General features: G+C 60.1%; 1 protein-coding gene across 1 annotated transcript in view; it reads left to right on the forward strand.

The window, feature by feature from the left end:
- The window catches only part of STK32C (serine/threonine kinase 32C), a 107,039-nt gene extending 84,825 nt beyond the window's left edge, over positions 1-22,214 (forward strand). Inside the window, 11 exon segments of the mRNA XM_058298096.2 lie at positions 6,925-7,076; positions 11,045-11,218; positions 12,133-12,170; positions 12,260-12,349; positions 12,713-12,816; positions 13,519-13,635; positions 15,021-15,146; positions 15,208-15,228; positions 15,230-15,340; positions 20,541-20,608; positions 21,462-22,214. Coding sequence (XP_058154079.1) covers positions 6,925-7,076; positions 11,045-11,218; positions 12,133-12,170; positions 12,260-12,349; positions 12,713-12,816; positions 13,519-13,635; positions 15,021-15,146; positions 15,208-15,228; positions 15,230-15,340; positions 20,541-20,608; positions 21,462-21,600 — 1,140 coding nt within the window. The 3' untranslated portion in view covers positions 21,601-22,214.

A 22,214-nucleotide genomic window follows, 5' to 3' on the forward strand; every position in this document is an offset into this window, starting at 1 on the left:
GTCCCTGTTACGGAGCTTCTCTGTTCCCCAAATGGCTGTTTATGATAAGCTTCTGAAAGGGAAAATGAGAGACGTGAGGGCTCGTTGACCGACATTGCAGCTCTGAGGGGCCCCGGGCAGAGCTCAGGGGTGTTCTCTTCTTGGCACTGTCCCCCTCTCACGGGGGCAGGTATCTGCTGTGTTGGGAGGTCCTCTATAAGATGACAGGTGGTGTTGGACAAGGTAGCTTTAGAGGTCGAGAAATCTATCTCCCATCCAGGACATGCCATCGGCTCACCAGCGGACATATTGGTACCTTGTAAAACGCATCTACAAAATTGATTAGCATTAGGCTATGTTCTGGCTTCCCAAGGAGGTGCGTGCACAGAGGGGACCCAGGGCTCCGTATCTGAAAGTAACGTCAAGAGGAGGTTCACCAAGAGCTGCAGCCCAGAAGCCCATGCTCGAGAACAGCCGCGTGGGCCACCCCGCCCCTCCAGTTTGACTGGGTCCAGTCTCTTTTTGGTTGGCTTCCAGGCTCATGGGGACCTTGGCTCAGAGACGTCTAATAGGGAGGGCACCTGTTATCCTCCTAATCATATTCATACTGTCCTTCAGCCATTGTCAGTTCTCTTGACTCTTAAATGCTACCACGCAGCCACTAACTCAATAAATGATAAACCACTGAGAATACAAAACCAGTGTGAAAGGGACGATAAAATCTTGAATTTGAGCTAATCCATGAAATCAGCAATGAAGTGTGAGTGACTTTTAGTGGTGAATGAGAGGCTAACAACAGTTCTTGTCAAGCCCTCATAATGTAAGGAATGACCAATGGGGGGAACTGATAATATTATATAGAGAAAGCCCTGGGGACCTCTCAGAGCCAAACAAACAAACAAACAACCCAAAACCCAAAAACACAACCCTTGTCCTTCGGTTTCCTCTTTATCTTTTGAATTGTGAAATCCCCACCCAGACGGCCAGTCAAGCCCCTGGTTCATTATCTTGGACCCAATATAGAATAAAGGCCACCTGCCGCAAAGCCTAGGACGGCCAACCCTGCCTCCAATCCACAGGAGTCCAGCTAGCCGCTGTTCTGTGTCTATGGAACTCGTTGGCCATCCCTAGAAGCCTGGAGCGACTTCTGTTCTGGCTTCCCTTGCTGCAGCAAACTTTGGTACTCCAAATAAAATGCTGCAGTCTGCAAACTCCACTCCCATTTGTCTCTCGCATCAGTAATAATTCTGTCGTCGAACATGAGGCGGAGCTGGGCTAGGATCTCTCATGGCCAAGGAGGGCGTTGACACATCTCTAGGAATGTTATGCAATTTCTGAAATGTTTACATTAATAACATTTTACCCATACAAATTCCACCAACAGAAGGTTAGAAAATTCCTTTTGACACTTCCCATGCAACCATCACATTAAATAAACCTATTTCTACCACCTCTCTTTTTACAAGGTGAAAGAACAAATCCATTGCAATTTTCCTGGGCCTTCTGGAAAATCCCAAAGATAGTTTGGAAGACACCATTTAGGGTTTGATTTTTGAGAAGGCAAATGTCAAAAAGTAGTCAGAACTGATTATTTTGTTAAATAGGAAAATGGGTCACTGTGAAACCATATTGGTGCCCTATTTAACCAAAGTGACAATAAAAGAGTAAACAGTTAAGATGATTTGTAAAAAAAAAACACTTTTAAAATGAGAAGATTTGTTCTCTAAAAATATAAGTGATGACAAGGTGAACATAAATATCAGTAAGGCTATTATTCTAAGACATAGAATCTTTGTCTTCTAGGCAAAGATTTCTCAGATGGCTAAGAAAAACATTTTACAGCCTCTTACTAAGAGCAGACCATGAATCCAAGAAAACTGTCATTTTAATAGAAGTAAAACCAAATTCTAGTTTTGCTTGAGGATTTCCTGATAAGAAAACACTCAAAGATCTCATAAGCCTATCAAATCATAGCCAAACTTGACCATGACAAATAAAGTCCTTTTCCACAAACCTACACCTTTCTATATCCACTCAGGTTTTTTCCTGCACATTCCTGCTTCTCATTCTGAGACAACCAGACATTTACTTTAGGACAGTGTTGTAGGCTACGGGTGGGAGGCTGTTGGTCTCTTCGTAGATCACCTGAGCTGTCTGTGTCCTGACCTGTGGGTGAGGGACGGTAAGAGGCTGCAGCCCTGCCCTTGGTAAGGATGGCAATGACTCCAGTCCCAGTAAACAGTTTAGCAATGCAAACTCTATAAACTTTAAATATTCAGGGAAAATACAAACCAAATGTGCTAAAAGCTTATCTAGAATATATAAAGTCCATGCTAAAAACTTACCTAGGATGTGGAAGATATATGCTAATTCAAGCCTATTGAGAACTGAAACAAAAGAACCATTTGACCCTTCCTCTCTGTATAAAAGGGACTCAAAATTCTTGTTCCAGGCCCAGGTTTGACACAGAAAACTCCCCAGTCCGGCGGCTGTCAATAAATCATTTTTCCTTCTCAAAATCATTCCTGAGTCCTGGCCTTTCTATACGCAAATAATTGAACCTTTCTTGACTTCTCCAACAACAGAGCTACTCAAGTTTTCCTTAGTGAATTACATCCTGCATACTTAACATACCAGCACACCTTAAGTTACCTGAAACATCTTGGAAATGGTCTTCCAGCAAACATCCTACGGAACACATTTATTGTTAAAATAATGTTTGTCAAAATAATAATTTAGTTAAAAACAAATTTACATTTTTAATCATTTTAGAGATCTAATAGATATAATACTAGCTTATTTGATCAGTAAACCTGTATAAATTTAGGAAGAACATACCCAAATAGACTAAAACTGTGATTGTATTGTACTTAATTTTGATAATTCAGGAGACATATTTTTATTCAACTAACAATATTAAACTAGCCCCATCTGTAAAAGGTTTATCTTAATTATATGAACTTGCATTCCTTTCTTCTTTTTTTAAACATTTATTTTAGCTCTACAAAACTTTTTCCATTGGAAATATTTTTTGGTTTTCTTAATTTCTAGGACTTTAGGGGTATTGGTTTATATAAATGCTTATTTATCCTAAGACAAATTGGGTAGAGCTCTTTCCAGGAGTTTTGCAAGTTAATTGGGTAAAACCATCTGAAGGTGGGAAAATATCACATATCAGATAGACAGACACAAATAGCTTAGAGTTTCAGTTTAAAAATTTTCAGCCATGAGTCAGACGTGAAAACATAGAAACACAGAAAATATAGAAATACAAAGCTCACTTGTTTATATAAGCTATTTTTAGTCTTGCAATTTCTTAGTAGAGTCTGAGTACCAGTTAAAACAGGCATCCCCTTTGGTCTAATTCGGGAGCACTTCTTCTCGAGCGCGCCTCTGAGCCGAGTGCGCGGGTCTAATTGGAGCGCTCCCATCGTGGCCCTGGCGACGCTCGCTTGCCTCTGGTGGGCTTTTGCTCTTTGGTTAAATTGGCACAGTTTATGGCCCCTTAACTTTTGAACGTGGAGTATGCCTGGATGCCAGAGGGTGCAGAATCAAAGCTTTTCGAGTTTGAGGCTGTGTCATTTCAGCTCCTGTCTTTTGCAGAGGACAAGGAAACCAGCAGTAGCAAAAATGAAACCGTGAACTGAACCAATGATAGGAACTCAGACTCAAAATGTGAGCCCTCTGGTCAACCAGATTGACCCGCTAACGTGGACAGAGCACTTCTTACTCGTGCGCAGGTTAGAAGCCAGCAGTAGCAAAAATGAAACTGAGGAGCGCACCAAGAGACTAGGGACTCAGACCCACAACCTGAGCCTTCGCATCACTCAAGATGAACCCACCAACCATTGGACTAAAAGTCCGTGAGAGTGGTGAGCTCGATCCGAGAGGAGCTGGGGTCCGGGCAGCGCTGCCCGCGCCCCCTGGCACTTGCAAGTTCGATGGGCCTTCACAGTCTTCCTTGTTGCCGCCAGGGCTGTCACCAGTTGCCTTCAGGTCCCATCGTTGTTGCCAGAACTGTTGAAAGAAGCACTTCCCATGAAGTTTAGGGTCTCACAGCTTTATGGAGCGATTCTAAATCCAGCTGCATCTCACTGAGAAAGTAGAAGGGGGCTCCCCGAGGGGCTGGGAGGGGTTTGCACCCCGAGGAGGTGGAAGGGGGGCTCCCCGAGGGGCTGGAAGGGGGAGCTCACAAAGGGCGGGTGCGGGCAAGCCAGGAGGTGCTCGAATTGGCTGGCGTACGTTCCCACTATACATGGGGGGTCTTGCAGAGCGGGGAGCAGGGCTTAGGAACAGGAAGTGGGCTGGCGATGACGGATAGAGATCTGGCTGTGTTTAAATGTGGTCTTCTGGACATTTATAGGAAACAGAAACTTGGTGCTGGCGTGCGGCCTCCACGTGGGGCCCACTAGATTTTACTTATTGTGTGGACGACAGGGGGGCGCACTGGGTGTCCCCGGCAGGTGGGCTTCAGGTCCAGGGACTGGGGGGCAGGCCTGAGTGGGAGGTGATGGGGGACCACTGGTCTCCCGCCGCCACCCCCGAGAAACTGCTGGGTCTCTGGGCAGACCAATTCTGCTGCCCCAGGAGGGGGACATGGCCGGGTGCCCGAGATATTGCTGACCAGCTAAGCAGCTCCAGGAAGATGCTTCCAGAATGCTCAAGTGAGCCAGGATGCCTGACGTCACACATTTTCCCTGTGTGACTCGGTCTCCCCATGTGGCCGAATTGCTGTACTCTAAAGCAGCTCATTTATCATAGAAGAGAAGACCCCCTCCTTCTGCCCCCCCACCACTTTGTGGGTTCACTTATCTGCTCCCCAACGCCAGGGACTGAGCAGCCTGGAAAGAGCGATGCAGAGAAACGGGGCGCAGACCTCAGTCCCCACAGCCTGCTGCCCTCCAGGCAGGTCCTTCCACTGTACCCCATTGCCTGTGGGGGAGGGGCGGCCGGGGGCGCCCCCATGCTGGGGGCCGCACCTGGTCAAAGCTGTGGAATTCTAGGCCAAGTCCAACCCCAAGGGCACCCTCGGACGTGGCTGGATCCACCCGCCCTTGCACCACGCAGGTGGGCTACTCTGCCCGCAGCCAGCACAGGGCCGGGGTCTCCTCTGGAAGCGTCCGAGAAGGTTCCCCTCCGAATCCTGGGGGAGCGTGCCATGGGGCCATGCAACGTGGGCCGACGTGCCGTTTGCCGCCTTGCTTCTCCCGTGATTCCGAGGGGGCCTGCCTGGCGGGCTCCCCTGCAGGGCCACCCCCGCTTGGGACGAGGGGCTGCACGTTGGCATGTGGTGGGACCGGCTGTTCTTGGGCTGGGGTTTCGGGATCGGGCTCTCCCAGTTCAGCCCTGGAGACCACATCTGCGGAGCTGGCGGGGTCCCCAGCTCGGCCAGGCCCCCCTGTCCCCGGCTACTGCCCGGTGGAATCCATGGGCCCACCCAGGCCAGTCGCGGCCGTCTGGGGGGCAGGTACTGGCTGTCAGAGCTCCCCCAGGGCTTGGCCGGGCCTGGGGGGATAGTAGTGGGGGCTGTCTCTGAAGCCCCGGGGGTCTCACATCTTCTCCCACGACTGTCAGCAAGGAGGTCTGTCCCTTGTGGTCCCGTGGCCCAGTCCTGCTGGCCTCGCACCTTGCACCCGCAGCCCAGACTTAGATAGAAATAGTGTAACTTACATTTTTGCTAGGCCTGGTAAGTACTGTCACATGTCATTAAACTTCTTTACATTTTTGCATCAGCTGCTTGACAGTTGAGTTTACAGATCTGTGTACATAAGGCCATTAGACGATATGGTCCTGCTGCTCTAAGTAAAACTGCAGTGAACATCTTCAGACACCATTTCTTTTTTAAAGATTTATTTTATTTATTTCCCTCCCACCCGTTACCCTTGTTGTCTGCACTCTGTGTCTATTCGCTGTGTGTTTTTCTGTGTCTGCTTGTATTCTCATCAGGTGGCTCTGGGAACTGATCCTGGGACCTTCTAGAGTGGGAGAGAGGCGATTACTCTCTTTTGCCACCTCAACTCCCTGTCCTGCTTACTTTCTCTCCTCTGTGTCTTTTGTTGCATTATCTTGCTGTGCCAACTCTCTGCATTGGCTGGCTCTCCTGCACGGGGTTGCATTTCACTGTGGGCTGGCACTCCGCGTGGGCCAGCTCGCTGTGTAGGTCAACTTGCCCTCACCAGGAGGCCCTGGGCATCAAACCCTGGACCTCCTATATGGTAGATGGGAGCCCAATTGGTTGAGCCCCAGCCATTGCCCTAGACACCTTTTCTTTGATGTGTTCCTAGGACACGGAGAGTGGGTTTCACCAAAGGGCTGGAGCCAGCAAGTTTGGCTGAGATTCTGATGTCTGTTGAGGTGTCTGGTCAGTTCCAGGCCCAGCTGCCTTTGGGTGAGACACCTGGGAGGGTCCCAGGCTCACCCTGAGTTCCAGAATCTCCCACTCCTCCAGACACCCCGGCTTCTGCTCCTTCCAGACCTTCCTTTGGCCCCCAGGGCCCCAGCACCTGCTCCTCTAATCACACACCTTGCACGCCCCGTCTCTGCTGAGTAGTCGGCGGTGCACCTGCAGCTCAGTGCACCGGGGGCTTACTCTGGGGAACCCTCTCCCGGCGTGGGGTCCCTGTGGGGAAGTGAATGTTGGCTCTGGGCCTGAACCGTCACAGAAGTTCTGTTATTCTCGTGAGAAGAGCAGCTCTCGTTTATGGGGCTTCCCGGGGGCCTCCTCTGGCTCTTGTTAATTCTCCAGCAGCCCCCCAAGCCTGCTCTAAGCCGTGGGGTGATGGGAGGGGAGCTCACCTGCCCAGGCCAGGGCTGGCGAGGCGCAGGGGCACCACCGGCACACCCCCACGGGCCCCCACGTGGCTGCTCTCAGGTGGGGGTCCGGCCTGCCCTGGGAGGGGCAGCGAGCGCGGCTCCGGCCTCCTGCTGAAATGCCCTGCCCTCCAGGTGTGCATCGTGCAGAAGCGGGACACGGGGAAGATGTACGCCATGAAGTACATGAACAAGCAGCAGTGCATCGAGCGCGACGAGGTGCGCAACGTCTTCCGGGAGCTGGAGATCCTGCAGGAGATCGAGCATGTCTTCCTCGTCAACCTCTGGTGAGGCCCGGGGCCTCGGGGCTTCCTGCGCACTTCAGCCGACGCGGCCTCCCAAGGGCCCCGTTCTCCCTGCTGTGCTCCCCAGAATAGCCTGCTGGGGTTCTGTGCTCTCCACAGTGTTCCCTGTATGTCTGCCAGGGCCCCATGCTCCCCGCTGTGCTCCCAGCACGGCCTGCTGGTGCCTCGTGCTCCCCGCTGTGCTCCCAGCACGGCCTGCCGGTGCCCCGTACTCCCCGCTGTGCTCCCAGCACGGCCTGCTGGTGCCTCGAGCTCCCCGCTGTGCTCCCAGCATGGCCTGCTGGTGCCTCGTGCTCCTCCCCGCTGTGCTCCCAGCATGGCCTGCTGGTGCCTCGTGCTCCCCGCTGTGCTCCCAACAAATCTGCTGGTGCCTCGTGCTCCTCCCCGCTGTGCTCCCAGCATGGCCTGCTGGTGCCTCGTGCTCCCCACTGTGCTCCCAACAAATCTGCTGGTGCCTCGTGCTCCCCGCTGTGCTCCCAGCACGGCCTGCTGGTGCCTCGTGCTCCCCGCTTTGCTCCCAGCACAGCCTGCTGATGCTTCGTGCTCCCCTCTGTGCTCCCAACAAATCTGCTGGTGCCCCGTGTGCCCCGCTGTGCTCCCAGCATGGCCTGCTGATGCCTCGTGCTCCCCACTGTGCTCCCAGAACAATCTGCTGGTGCTCTGTGCTCCCTGCTGTGCTCCCAGCACAGCCTACTAGTGCCTCATGCTCCCTGCTGTGCTCCCAGCACAGCCTGCTGATGCTTCGTGCTCCCCGCTGTGCTCCCAACAAATCTGCTGGTGCCCCGTGCTCCCCGCTGTGCTCCCAGATGGGGCGCCGTTCCCGCACCACAGCAGGCACGGGGCGTCTGTAGCAGCTGGGAAGTCCTGAGATAGGCGAGCGTCCTGGCCTGGCCATGCTGGCCTCCAGAATATTTACTAATTCCCCCAAATATGAGCTGGTTATCTACTGGCTGACTTAGAGGTAGAGGCCCCCAGCTCCCGTTTGGGGAGAGTGGGGAGGCGGTGAGAGCACCCCCTATTGGAGCGTGACTCTGGTGCTGCTCTTCCGAGGCATCATTCTTGGCCCCTCAGTTACTTCCGTGGGCCCCCCAGCTGGAGGAGGGGCTTTCAGAGCAGAAAGCAGCAGCGTTCGTCACAGCTGATTCGCTGGGGCCCCTGGGGTGCACCAGCCACGCGCGTGCTCTCCTGGGTCCCGACCGTGCCCGTGGGGGAGCGTGGCTTGCGTGGGGTGGTGTGTTGGGGTTGGGGAGCGGCCATCGAGGTGGGAGCCCGGGGACTGCAGCTGAAAGGAAGGAGCGGGGCTGGGGGTCAGGGAAGGACCTTGGCCCACCCGCCGCCTGGGGGCACCTGCGCAGCCGGGCCAGCCTTGCTCCCGGGCCCTCGCCGCCCTGGTCTCCAGCAGGTGCAGGGCTGGCGGGCGGCGCCGCGTCTTCAGGGGTCTTCAGGGCCGTGTCTTGCTTCCCGCGTCCTGGGCCCAGGCTCCTAAGGGAGGGGCGCCCAAGCCCCACGTGCCCCACTCCTCCTGGCCCCCGGTGGCCAGGCGGCCAGCCTGGACACATCCCAGAGGCTGCTTGCTGGCAGGACTGCGGACCTCCCGTGGACCCCACTGCCCCACCCTCAGGGGGCGGCTAGTGCGGAAGAAATGACCCGGCCAGGAGGAGGGACACGGCACCTGGTGCAGGGGTCCGCAGGTAGCGGCGTGTACTGGACGGGCCCTCAGCACAAGGCCAGGGCTGCGGCTTCCAGCAAAGGGGGAGGACCCAGGCGGTCCTCCTCAGGGCCTCTCCTGGCCTCCCTAGTGGTCAGCAGCTGGACCTGGGGCCAGACGGCTGGGTTGGACCCCCCCACCCTGCTGGGATTACTGAACCCCCTGTACTCGGTGCCCTCCACTGTGCGATGGAGTTGGCAGTGGCCCCCAGTAGCGCCCTCATCGGGCAGCGGTGAAGGCAGAGCCCCCACAAGACTGACTCCCTGGTTATTTCTGTGGGTCCCACAGTTGGAGCCAGATTTGCAGTTTCTAGGATTTTCCTTCTGCTCCCCTGCTGCAGTCAGGAGTGAGTCCCCATCTCCACAGGCCTGCCCGCCAGGGGACAGTCCCCACTGTGCCAGGGTCACACCAGGTAGGGCCCCCACAGCCTTGCCTCCAGGCTCTCACTCTCATAGCCCCCTCCTGCTGTGTCTGCCACGTGCCCACACCGCTCCTTGGTGCAGGAGACCACTGTCCAGGACCCCAGGACGTGGCCTGGATGGTCTGGCCAGCCCACCCAAACAGCCTGCGTCCCCTTGCTCTGCCCTCCCCAGGCTATTCATCCATGAGGACAGGGGTGGTGTGGCCTGAGGATGGCCAGGGGTGCACATTACACAAAGAGCTCATTTTTTGTAAGTTTTTTCTTGAAAGGGCCAGTTGTTTCACCGTTTGAGTTACCTCCAAGACCTCAGAAGAAACTGCAAGGTGGAAAGAGGATTTCTTAAGACTGTTTTGGTGCTGCCTTCTTCTCCTTCCTCTTCCTCTGCTTCCCCCCTTCTTCTTCGTCATTGTCATCATCATCACTATCACCACCACCATCACCACCATCACCATGACTACCATCACCGCCATTATCACCATCGTCACTGCCATCACTATCACCACCTCCACCACCACCATCACCACCACCACCACCATCACCATCATCACCATCACCACCATCACCATCATCACCATCATCACCACCATCATCACCACCACCACCACCACCACCACCACCACCACCATCACCACCACCATCACCACCATCATCATCACCACCACCACCACCACCACCACCATCACCATGACTACCATCACCGCCATTATCACCATCGTCACTGCCATCACTATCACCACCTCCACCACCTCCACCATCACCATCACCACCACCACCATCATCATCACTGTCATCACCTCCACCATCACCACCATCACCACCACCACCACCATCACCATCACCATCACCACCATCATCATCATCACCACCACCACCACCACCATCACCATGACTACCATCACCGCCATTATTATCACCATCATCACTGCCATCACTATCACCACCTCCACCATCACCACCATCACCACCATCACTATCACCACCACCATCAGCACACCATCACCACCACCATCATCACCATCACCACCACCACCACCACCATCACCACCATCACCACCACCACCACCACCACCATCACCTTCATCACCACCATCACCATCACTGCCATCACCATCACCACCACCACCACCACCATCACCGTTACCATCACCACCGCCATTGCTTTCATCGCCACCATCACGACTATGACCACTATCATCACCACCACTGTCACCACCACCATCACCACCATCACCATGACTACCATCACCGCCATTATCACCATCGTCACTGCCATCACCATCACCACCTCCACCATCACCACCACCACCATCACCATTATCATCACATCACTGCCGTCACCACCATCATGACCGTTATCATCATCACCGTCGTCTTCATCACCATCATCACTGCCATCATTACAATCACTGCACAAAGCACTTCGCCCACACTACCTCATTTTCCTCTTTAGCCCTCCAAAGCAGCTCTTTTAACCCCTTTTACAGAGGGGAATGAGGGCTGCCCTGTGACAACTCAGAGGCAGGGGCCCTAGTTCCACTCTGCTCATCCCTCACCAGGCCATCCCCAGCCACCAGTCGGGCCACTGCCCATTAGGGCAGGCTGCTGTTAGTCCTTCCCAAGGGTCCTGGCTTGAAGCAGCTCCTGAGCAAGAGTGGAGCCAGTGCCATGGCAGGACCCTGCTTCCAGGAAGTGCCCGTTGGGTGGTGCTGCGGTCTGGGGTCCGTGGTCCTGAGACGGGGGTGCCTCTCCAGGTGTGGCAGAAGTGTGACGTGGCTCCCTGCCATGTGCCCACTCCTGCACCTGCCTCCCCCATGCCCTCAGGTACTCTTTCCAGGACGAGGAGGACATGTTCATGGTGGTGGACCTGCTGTTGGGCGGGGACCTGCGCTACCACCTGCAGCAGAACGTCCAGTTCTCCGAGGACACTGTGAGGCTCTATGTCTGCGAGATGGCCCTGGCCCTCGACTATCTGCGTGGCCAGCACATCATCCATAGGTGTGCACACACCTCGTGGTGGGGGTGCTGCCTGGGCCACGTGTGAATGGCCGCAGCCTCAGGTCAGATCACCTGAGGGCGTCCACATACAGAAGCCCCAAATTGGTCCCCATGTGCCCTGCCCCACCCTTACCCATGCACCTGCCCCAGATGACCAGCTCCAAGGTCACCCCATAGCTGCGTACCTGGTGATGGTGCTTAGGGGTGGATCTTGTCCAAGCAGCCCCAGCTGAGGCTGCACACAGAGGGACCCTGGCTCCCAGGGACCCTAGGGCCTGGCCACATCAGGTGACCTTCAACTGGCAGGCTTATCTGCAGGCTCCCCACCACTGCCTAGCAGGCTCCCACGGACCCATTTGCCATGGCTTTGGGGACTTTAAACTAATTTTAATGTTAGTTTAAAACAGAAATTAGGAAGGGAAAGCTGCAGCTGCAGAGCCAAACAAGGATCTCTGTATGGTATACAGTAAGGTCAGCTAGATGTGATTTGTGTCTGCCCCTGTGGCTTCTCCATTGCTTGGTCCTGAGCCTTTAATGAGTGCTGACTGTATGCACGCAAGTCAGGGACAAGGTGGGGAGGAAGCCGGGGCTGCTCCGGGGCTGCCGCCTAGCAGCCCCCTGCCTGTGGGCTCAGCAGTGGGGCACAGGTACCCCTCGTGGCTAGGGCAGAGGCTGGGGGTGTCCTCTCAGGAAACAGCATGGGGTGCCCCTCCTGGCTGGGAGAAGGTTGCCAGAACAGGGGTGGGGGTGGGGGTCCTCCCTAGGACCCAGCAAGCAGCTTCCAGGCTTCTGAGGTGGGGGGGGGGCGGCCGGGGGCACACGTGGGGGGGCGCACCCAGGCCCTGCTGGCGCATTTGGGCAGGACCGGGACGGGGTCACGACCGTCATCTCCCCAATCCCTGCTTTTCCTGCAGAGACGTCAAGCCTGACAACATCCTCCTGGATGAGCAAGGTGGGTGGGGACGCCTGGGCGGGCGCGTGTCCCCTGCATGGACGCACCTAGGGCCTTTGAGACCGTCGGGCCCTTCCTCCGTCCCGCAGGACACGCGCACCTGACTGACTTCAACATTGCCACCATCATCAAGGACGGCGAGCGGGCGACCGCCTTGGCCGGCACCAAGCCCTACATGGGTAAGCGCCGCGCCCCAGGTGGTCGCATGCCCGTGAGGCCCCCGCTCCCTGGCCCCGCCCCTGCCGGCTGCCCTGCACCCCTGCGCAGCTCCGCCCATCTCCGCCCCTCTCAACTGCTCCCGCCTGCCGGCCCTGCCCTGGTCTTCCCACCTGTCCGCTGCGTCACTGGAGGCCCGCACGGCCCAGAGGCGGCCAGGCTCTCACCTTCCACGGCCGGCGAGCGCGTTGACCCGCCTTAGGAGCCTGCGGGGCCTGCCCGGGGGCCTTCAGGAAAGGCCTGGCCCTGGAGGCCCCACCTGGGCTTGGCCGGGAGGTGCCCGAGGGGCCACGGCCGACACTCACGGCCTTCTCTTCTGCGGAAAGCTCCGGAGATCTTCCAGTCCTTCGTGCACGGCGGGGCTGGCTACTCCTTTGAGGTGGACTGGTGGTCGGTGGGCGTGATGGCCTACGAGCTGCTGCGTGGATGGGTACGGTGCTTCGCGGCCCCCCCGGCCCCCGTACCCTGAGCCGCCCGCTCCCTGGAGGCACCCCAGGCCCCTGGGGAGGAGCCGGGCCCCCCAAGCCTGTGGTTCTCGGGCAGTGTATCTGGATCGATGGCAGGACGCAGGCCCAAGGAGGGCAGCCCCCAGCCCCCATGGCTGATCCCCCTGGGCCCGGGCACTGGGGGCAGATGTGCTTCCCAGCCAGGGGCCTGCCTCTCCTGGCCTGGCTGTGGCTGGCGTCCTGGCCGTGGTGGGCTCTCTGGCCATGACTGGCGCCCTGGTTGAGGCTAGTGCCCTGGCTGTGATTGGCACTCTGGCCGTGGCTGGCATCCTGGCCGAGGCTGGCACCCTGGCTGTGGCTAGTACCCTGGCCGTGGCTGGCACCCTGGCCTTGGCTGGCACCCTGGCCGTGGCTAGTACCCTGGCCGTGGCTGGCACCCTGGCCGTGGCTAGTACCCTGGCCGTGGCTGGCACCCTGGCCGTGGCTGGTACCCTGGCCGTGGCTGGCCCCTGGCCATGGCTGGCGCCCAGTGTGGAGCAGGGTGGGGGCACAGGTCTTCCCCAGAGTGGAGGCTGCGCTCAGAGCTGCTCCTGCCCTTGGAGGGGTGCCGTGTCAGGGTGCCCTGGGCATGCCTGGCATTCTCTGGGCGTATGGGGAGGGGGCAGCTGACACGGCCCTGTCCCCAGAGGCCCTACGACATCCACGCGAGCAACGCCGTCGAGTCTCTGGTGCAGCTCTTCAGCACGGTCAGCGTCCAGTACGCCCCGACCTGGTCGAAGGAGACGGTGACCTTGCTGCGGAAGGTGAGTCTGCGCCCCCCCCCCTCCACCCTGGCATGGCAGCCCCTCCCTCCCAGCTGGGCACGCGGGCGGGGGTAGCCGGCCCCTCGAAGGTGGGCACCGCTTCTCAGGGGCACACTCTTTGCCCCACGGTCTCAGAGGACGGGGATCCTGGGTATTCGGTGTCCTGTCGAGCTGCGCTGGCAGCGTGGCCTCGGACGGCAGCTCCTCCGTCCTGTCCGTGCTCCCGTGCGCTGGGAGCTGCTGGGCCTGTGGTCTCGTTTAATCCCCGTTGGGACTGAGCCAGGGCACCCCTGACCACCCTTTTCTCAGGCACCCAGAATGAGGTGCAGACGCCCTAGCTCCTTCACCAGGTCATACGCCAGCGCGGGGGGCGAGGCCCGCGCCTGGGGCAGGGACGGGGGGGGGGCAAGGCCTGCGCTGGGGGCAGGGACGGGGGGCGAGGCCCGCGCTGGGACAGGGATGGGGGGTAAGGCCCCACGCCTGAGGCAAGGACAGGTCACGCCGCGCGCGCACCTCCTCTGCCCTTGCTCGCCCGGGGGGTGGGCATCGCGCCCACCACGGACCTCCTGACCCCCTCCCCGGGAGCAAGCAGGGAAGACACCGGGTCCCCTGCACCGCCCGGGGCCTGCGTGCACCTGCAGCAGCCCGGGGGCCGCGGGCCACGGGCCTGCCGCCATCAGTTCTCGCCCAGCCCCCACCTGGAGGCCAAGGTGGGGAGACCCGAGCCAGGCCCTTCCTGGCGCGATCAGGACGGGGTGCGGCGGAGCGTGGCTGGCCAGCTCCTGCTCCTCGCTCGGCGCCTGCTCCTCCTGTGCAGGTTTGGGCCCCCCACAGCCCCCCTGGAATCGCAGTGCCTCTCCCAGCCCCCCAGAGCTCCTGCACCCTCTTCACACCTGCCCCGGGGCTCCCACACCGGGGCTCTGAGGAGCGAGCTGAGGACGAGGTTTAAGGCCTCCCGCAGGACGGTGGTGGCCGCTGGGCGCCAGGCGGGGAGGCTCCGGCTGCTGACGCGCACGCCGCCCGCGGCCCCGGCCGCCCTCGCGGGTGGACGGGTTATACTGTGGCAGAAGTGACTTCAGAACAAGGGAGTGTGGGCCCGCGCTGTCTGTGGAGACGGTTGCGGTGTAGACGGCCCGCTCGCCAGGCCTGCGGTGCCACCTGCTGGGGACCGGCGCAGCGCCCTGCAGCCCGGGCGCGGCCCACGCGGCTCGGGGTCAGCGGGTCCTCGGGTCGGGGGCTCTGGCCGCGGCGGGCGCCGTCCTCCACGGGGGCCCCGGGCCCGGAGGCAGCGCCCGCCGGGGGAGCGGGGGCCCGGCTCGGGCCAGCCCGCCCAGGGGTGCGGGGGGCTCGGGGCCAGGGCCGCGGACTGACCCCGCGCCTTGCAGCTGCTCACCGTGAACCCCGAGCACCGCTTCTCCAGCCTGCGGGACATGCAGGCGGCGCCGCCGCTGGCCTCCGTGCTGTGGGACGAGCTGAGCCGCAAGCGCGTGGAGCCCGGCTTCGTGCCCAACGTGAGTGGGGGGCGGGCGGGCGGGGCCGCGCGGGGCGGGGCTCACGCGCCTCCCTCTGCAGAAGGGCCGGCTGCACTGCGACCCCCACCTTCGAGCTGGAGGAGATGATCCTGGAGTCGAGGCCCCTGCACAAGAAGAAGAAGCGGCTGGCGAGGAACAAGTCCCGGGACAGCAGCCGCGACAGCTCGCAGTCGGTGAGTGCGGGGGCTGCGGGGCGGGGCTGCGGGGCGGGGCCGCGGGGGCCTGTGCAGGGCGTGGGGGGCGGGGACTGTGGGGCGGGGCCTGTGCGGGGCGGGGCTGCGGGGCGGGGGCTGCGCAGGGCGTGGGGGGTGGGGGCCTGCGGGGCGGGGCCTGTGCGGGGCGGGGTCTGGGCAGGGGGAGGGAGCTGGGGGGCGGGGCTTCGGGGCGGGGGACTGCGCAGGGCGTGGGGGGGCCCTGCGGGGCGGGGGGGGGAGGCTGCGGGGCGGGGGCCGCGGGGCGGGGTTGCAGGTCGGGCCTGTGCGGGGCGGGGCCTGTGCGGGGCGGGGCTGCAGGGCGGGGGCTGCGCAGGGCGTGGGGGGGTAGGGGCCTGTGCGGGGTGAGGGCGCTGCGGGGCGGGGGCTGCGGGGCGGGGCCTGTGCGGATCGGGAGGGGGTTGCTGTGCAGCTGGGGCTGTGCGGGCGGAGGCTGTGCAGGGCCGGGGTCTGTGCCGGGTGGGGTCTGCGCAGGGCAGGGGGGGCTGCGGGGCGGGGCTGCGCAGGGCGGGGGACTGCGGAGTGGGACCTGTGCGGGGTGGGGGGGGGCCTGTACGGGGCGGGGGCTGCGGGGCGGGGGCTGCGCCCCGGGCTCGCCCGCTGGAGGGACCCTGTGACCTGACGGTCCCCGGGCAGGGAAACATGCGGAAGGCCCCGTGGCCGGTCCTCCAGGCGTCGGAGAGAGGCCGCTGGGTCTATCCCAGCCCCCCCTCCCACCCCCCGGGGGCCTGAAGACCTGGCTCTGTGGCCAGGGGGGCATGGGAGCGAGGCGGGGGGCGATAGGGGGCACCGACGCCCGAGGACCGCCTGCAGCTTCGGGCTGGATCCGGGGGTGGCCAGTAGAGACCAGGGATGTGGCGGCTGCACAGACCGCCCCGTCCCCGGGGTCCCTGAGTGCCCCCGCCCCACCCCCTGTGCGGGCGTAGGGGGGGCCGTGGCGTCCCACAGGAGGCCTCGGGGGTCCTGGGCAGACGACGGGCGTCCATCCCTCCTCCCCGCGATGAGGGTCGAGGGCGGGATGGCGCCCCTGGGTGCCTCTCTGTCTCAGGGAGCAAAGGCCCCCCCCGAGATCCCCCCACTCCCCCTCCAGCCCCGGGCTGCCGAGTGTTCCCCTGGTGTCCGGAGGTGGAATTCCCACTGCAGGTGGGCAGTCGGCTGCCGGCCAGGGCCCCGGGTGGGCGCTGCTCAGAGCCAGGGGGCTGAGTGCCTCCCCTTGGGCCTGCAGCAGCCCCTCCAGGGCTGGGGCCTCTGGGAGTAGAAATGGGCCTGGGCTCCAGGAAGGGTCCCTTGAGCCATCCCAGGGACACCCGTGGAGTGCCCCCCGTGGGAGGCTTTGGTGGGAGTCACGTGAAGCCAGGGGGTCAGGGAGCAGGGCTGGGCCTCGGGTTGGGGGCGGGTGGGCTGGAGAGGGGGTGTTCTGGAAGGCAGCTGTCCCGAAAAGACCCCCAATTCTACTGTGAAAATCAGGAAGCTTGAGGCTCAGAGTTTTAAAATTGAGCTGTAACTCACATAGCTTGCAGCTTGCGTCTTTGCAGAGAGCAGTTCAATGGCTTTTAGTGTGGGAGGGGCTGCGCAAACATCACTGCTCTGATTTTAGGACATTTTCTTCCCCCCCAGAAGAAAGAAGCCCCTACCCATTAGCACTCTCGTGCCGCCGCCCCCTCCTCCAGCCCCAGGCGGCCTCAGTCTCCCTTCTGTGCCGTGGATGTGCCTGTTCTGGGCATTTCATGGAAACCGAATCGTACAGTACTTGGGCCCGTGTTTGCCTTTCATTCGCATCATGTACTCCAGGGTCGTCTGGCAGGTGTCATCAACTCTGCGTTCCCTTTTTATGGCAGAATAATATTCCATCGCGTGGGTAGACCACGTTTTGTTTGTCTGTCATCTGTTGGTGGATATTTGGGCTGTGTCCCCTTTCTGACCTCCATGAAGAGTGCTGCTGTGAGCATTTGTGCGGACGGATGTTTTCATTTCTCTTGGTATTTGCCTAGGACTGGAATTGCTCAGCCACACGCCAACTCTATGCTTAGCCTTTTGCAGAAGTGCCAGTGTTTTCCAAAGCAGTTGTGCATGGTGCCTTCCCACCGCAAGAGGAGAGCTCGTCTCCTCAAGAGCTCGTCTCCTCACACACTCACCAGCTCTTGGTTGTTGCTGTCTTCCCCCTCCCCCTTCCTCTTCCCCCTTCCTCATTCCCTTCCCTCTCTCCCTCCCCTTTTCCTCCCCCCTCCTGTTCCCCCTCCCTCTCCTCCCCCCATTCTTCCTCCTCCCCCTTCCCCCTTCTCCCCCCTTTTCCCTCCTCCCTCTCCCCCTCCTGCTGTACTAGTGGGTATGAAGTGGCAGCTCAGGTGGCTTTGGTTTGCGTGGCCCTCGTGACTAACGATGTTTAGGTGCCTCATGCCCATTTTCATATCTTCTTTAGAGAGACATGTATTCAAATCCTATGTCCATTTTTTTTTAAAGATTAATTTAATTTATTTATTGCCCCCCCACTCCAGTTGTCTGTTCTCTGTGTCTGTTTGTTGCGTGTTCTTCTTTTTGTCCGCTTCTGTTGTTGTCAGCGGCACGGGAATCTGTGTTTCTTTTTGTTGCGTCATCTTGTGTCAGCTCTCCGTGTGTGCAGCGCCATTCCTGGGCAGGCTGCACTTTCTTTGGTGCTGGGCGGCTCTCCTTACGGGGCACACTCCCTGCGTGTGGGGCTCCCAAAGCGGGGGACACCCCTGCGTGGCTTGGCACTCCTTGCGCACATCAGCGCTATGTGTGTGCCAGCTCCACATGGGTCAAGGAGGTCCAGGGTTTGAACCGTGGACCTCCCACGTGGTAGACGGACGCCCTATCCACTGGGCCAAGTCTGCTTCCCATGTCCATTTTTTAAAAGTTTTATTTATTTATTCTTCCCCCCCACCCCTACCCCTGCCCTGCTGGGTTTTTTTTTTGCTGTGTCCGTTTGCTGTGTGATTTTCTGTATCTATTTCTCTTTTTTTGTCTTCTCATCTTTCTTCTCTAGGATTCAGAGGGATTCAGTCCTGCGGACCTCTGATGTGGAGAGAGGTTCCCTGTCAATTGTGCCACCTCAGTTCCTGGTCTCTGCTGCATTTCACTTTGACTCTCCCCTTTGTCTCTCTTTGGTTGTGTCATCATCTTGCTGCATGAGTCACTTGCACAGGCACTGGCTCACCACGCAGGCAGTTGGCTCACTGCATGTGCACTGGCTCACCTCATGGGCACACTTTCTCTTCTTCTTTCTCACCAGGAGGCCGCAGGGATAGAACCCGCGTCCTCCCATATGGTAGGCGGAGGCCTTATCACTTGAGCCACATTCACTTCCCCCTTTGTCCATTTTTAATTGGGTTCTTTGTCTTTTTAAAAATCCAATCTTAAAAAAGGCCAAGATTTGTACTTGGGGTGATATCTGGTATAGTCAGATTACTACTGTGTGTGCCAGTTTTCTACTCATTGCATTTATTTTTTCCTTCATTTCCCCTTTCTCTGTTTTCTTTCTAAAAAAAAAAAAAAACCCAGCATTTTATGTGATTTACCTACTCACGTAGCAGACTGATTATACTTTTAAAAGCTCCCAGCGGTTGCCCTAGGGTTTTCAATCTTCTGCACTTTTAGCTTGGGTCAAGGCCCGCCTTCTAGAAGCACTGTCCACTTCCCGGGAGGTGCTGGACCGAGAGCACGATGGCTGAGGCTCTCCTTGGTCCCTAGCACTTCCAAAGAACTCTGAGCGCTTTGGGAATCCACCTGAGCCCTGTGGCGAGTCTGTCACTCCCCACCTCGGGGGGGCAGCTCAGTCTCAGACGGGTTGTAGATGTCTGCCAGGTGTGCGTGCGTCCACCTTGAGTGTATGTTCAGCATCTCAGGGTCCACTGGGCGGGCTGCGGACCCCCAGGGCTCACTGTGAGGTGGGCCTGTGCTAAGTACAAGCTCGGAGCCTGCAGGACACCAGGGCGTCCCCTCGTCCTGTGGACTGACCCTCGGGGAGGTGGTGTCGGGAAGGTTCAGGGGTCACTGCCATGTGCCTTGGGATAAGCAGTGTCCTTCCCTGCCCCCAGGGCTCCAGGCCTGAGGCTGAACGTCCTGGGCAAGGGCCCATGACTTTCCTATGTGGGGGCCGACCACACGCGGTCTCATCGTGTCTGTGTGCAACTTCTCATGTATGTCAATGTGTGCACACAGTGCCTTCCCATGTGTGCACCCTCACGTGCCTTCTTGTGTCTGGGTGTGCATGCACCTTCTCATGTCAATGCATGCACATGCCTTCTCATGTGTCAGTGTGCACACATGCATGTGCCTTCTCATGTCCGTGTGCACATGCACATGTCTTCTTGTGTCTGTGTGCACACACACGTGCCTTCTCATGTGTCTGTGTGCACATGCATGTGCTTTCTAGTGTCTGTGTATGCACCTGCCTTCTCATGTCAGTGCACACACGCACCTGCTCGTGTCTGCACATGCACATGCCTTCTTGTGTGTATGTGTGCACAGACATGTGCCTTCTCGTTTGTGTGTGCACCCGCCTTCTCATGTCAGTGTGTGCACACGTACCTTCTCCTGTGCGTCCCTCTGGCCTCTGGGGACATGACAGTCTGTGAGCACCTCTGGTGGCCCTCGGGCTCAGGGTCCCCTGCTGACCATGACGCAGGCGCCCACCTGGCCTCTGCCGCCCCAAACACCAGCGTCACCGGAGGCATGGGGGCTTGTGTGTGGCAGCGTGTCCTGGGGAGACGGCTGCCCTGGGCTCCTCAGCGGCCGATGTCCTGGGCACTCCGGGAATGCGGTCTTTCCCCGAGAGCACGCCGGTCCCTCCAGAGGCCCGGTTCTCGGAGGCCTCCGTCCCCTCTCCCGGCGACCTTCCTAGTGGTTCTGGCACCTTCACCCACTTGACCTGGGCCATCACTTCACGTTTCCAGGAGCCACTGCGACGTGGAACTCCGCTCCGGCAGCTCTTGCCGGGGAATTCAGTCTCAGGAGGGCGCGTGCCCCCTGCCCCCCCAGTGCCCCCAGGCCAGGAGCTGGGCTCCACACGGGGTGTCCCTCAGCTCCCAGGCCCTCCTAGGAAAGGTGCAGGCACTGGGAGAAGGGGCAAACCGGGGCCGGCCGGGTGGGTGGGGCCGGGGCTGTGCCTGCTGTGCCCCACACGTGCCCTTCCGCCCCACAGGAGAACGAGTACCTCCAGGACTGCCTCGACGCCATCCAGCAGGACTTCGTGATTTTTAACCGAGAGAAGTGAGTGCGTGCGCAGGGCGAGGGGGCGCTGGGAGGTGGGCCCTACCGGTGCCGACCCTCCCGCCGCCACGTGGCAGCCACGGGCCTGGGCAGTCTAAGCCTGCCATCTGGGAGGCCGAGCTGGGCCTGTGTGGGCGGGGTCCCTGCACACTCGCGGGGGCGCCCCGTGGAGCTGCTTGGCCCTGAGCTGCGCGCTGGCCAGGAGCTCCCGGGGAAACTCGGGGGATGGCCCTGGCCAGGCCTGGCCCTTGCTCGCCGCCTCCTGCCATTCACTCGTTGATTCACTCGTTCATTCATTCACCAAACCCTCACTGAGGGCCAGGTGCTGCGGGGCAGGAAAGGGCACAGCTGGCCGGCGGCGGGGGGGTAAGATGGGCCTGAGGAGCTAAGGGCACCCGCTCCGTGCAGGGAGGAGGCAGGGCGGGCTTCCTGGGGGAGGTGGTCTTGTGCTCTGGCCTGGAAGGATGGGGGGGTGGGGGTGACAGGAGCGGGGTGTGGGCTAGCCTCTCCTGTGGGTCCCAGGCAGGTGAGGCCACCTTCTGTGGATGCCCCACCCCTGGGCTGGCTTCAATCAAGCTTCCTTTAGTGTCCAGTTGGGCACGACCGAGTTCCACCAGCCCTTTTGCAAGAGCCTTGACCAGCAGGCCTGAGCGAGGGTGTGGGAGGCCAGGTGCCCCGGCAGCTCCCGGGCCCCTTGCTGTACCTGGCATGTCCGCAGCTGGGTCTGCTGTGGCAGGGGTGGGCAGCCTTTGGCCTGTCTCTGGGGCACCTCACCACGTCTCGTGGCACCACGTCTCATGGCACCAGTGAGCAGCAGCCTGTGGCTGCACACGGCCCTTCCCTGTCCCCCCAGGCTGAAGAGGAGCCAAGACCCCTCCAACGAGCTTCTCCCGGCGCCCGGGGCCGAGGCGGAGCCCGGGGCGGATGCGGAGGCAGGGCGCGTGGCCCTGCCCATGTGCGGTGGCCTGTGCCCCTCGGCGGGGAGCAGCTAGGCGGCCGGGGGCGGCGCCCGGAACGGACCCAGCTCTCGGGGGCCTTGGAGCCCGAGTCCGCCAGGAGCGCTGCGGAGGGGACTGGAGGCCCGGATGGACACTGACTGCAGGCCGAGGCCCCGGCTTGGCCGGAGGGACCCACTGCCCGGGCCACGCTTTCCCACGAACAGCCTGACCCTGAGCCGAGCCCGGGCTCTCGTGGGGGCCCCTGACGCACGTCGGGCCTCGGGGCTCTGGACTTCTGCTGTGAGCAGGTGGCAACAAGAGGCCGCGCGTGGGAGGGTGCGGGGCCCCCCCCGGGGGCTGTGGCCGGCTGCTGCGGACGCGGGAGGCCATGGCTGCGCGGGGTGGGCGCCCCGCCCCGTCTCCCTCCTCGCGGGCCCGCACGCCGTCGCTGGCACCTGCGCCCGCGCCACCGGGGTCCAGAGCTTGCCCCGGAGCGGAGCATGGCCGCGGCGGGGGTCTTGCTCAGTTCTTGTACATCAAGGGGAAGGGGCGGGCGGGGGAGGGCCGAGGGCGGGGAGCCGAGTGTTTTCTAGAGAGCCGTCTGCCGTAGGTTTCTGTTTATAGTTTTCACCTCTGAGAATTGCAGTGTAAGAATATCCAGTGCCGGA

The sequence above is a fragment of the Dasypus novemcinctus genome, chromosome 6, assembly GCF_030445035.2.
Source record: "Dasypus novemcinctus isolate mDasNov1 chromosome 6, mDasNov1.1.hap2, whole genome shotgun sequence".
NCBI classification, from domain to species: Eukaryota; Metazoa; Chordata; class Mammalia; order Cingulata; family Dasypodidae; genus Dasypus; species Dasypus novemcinctus.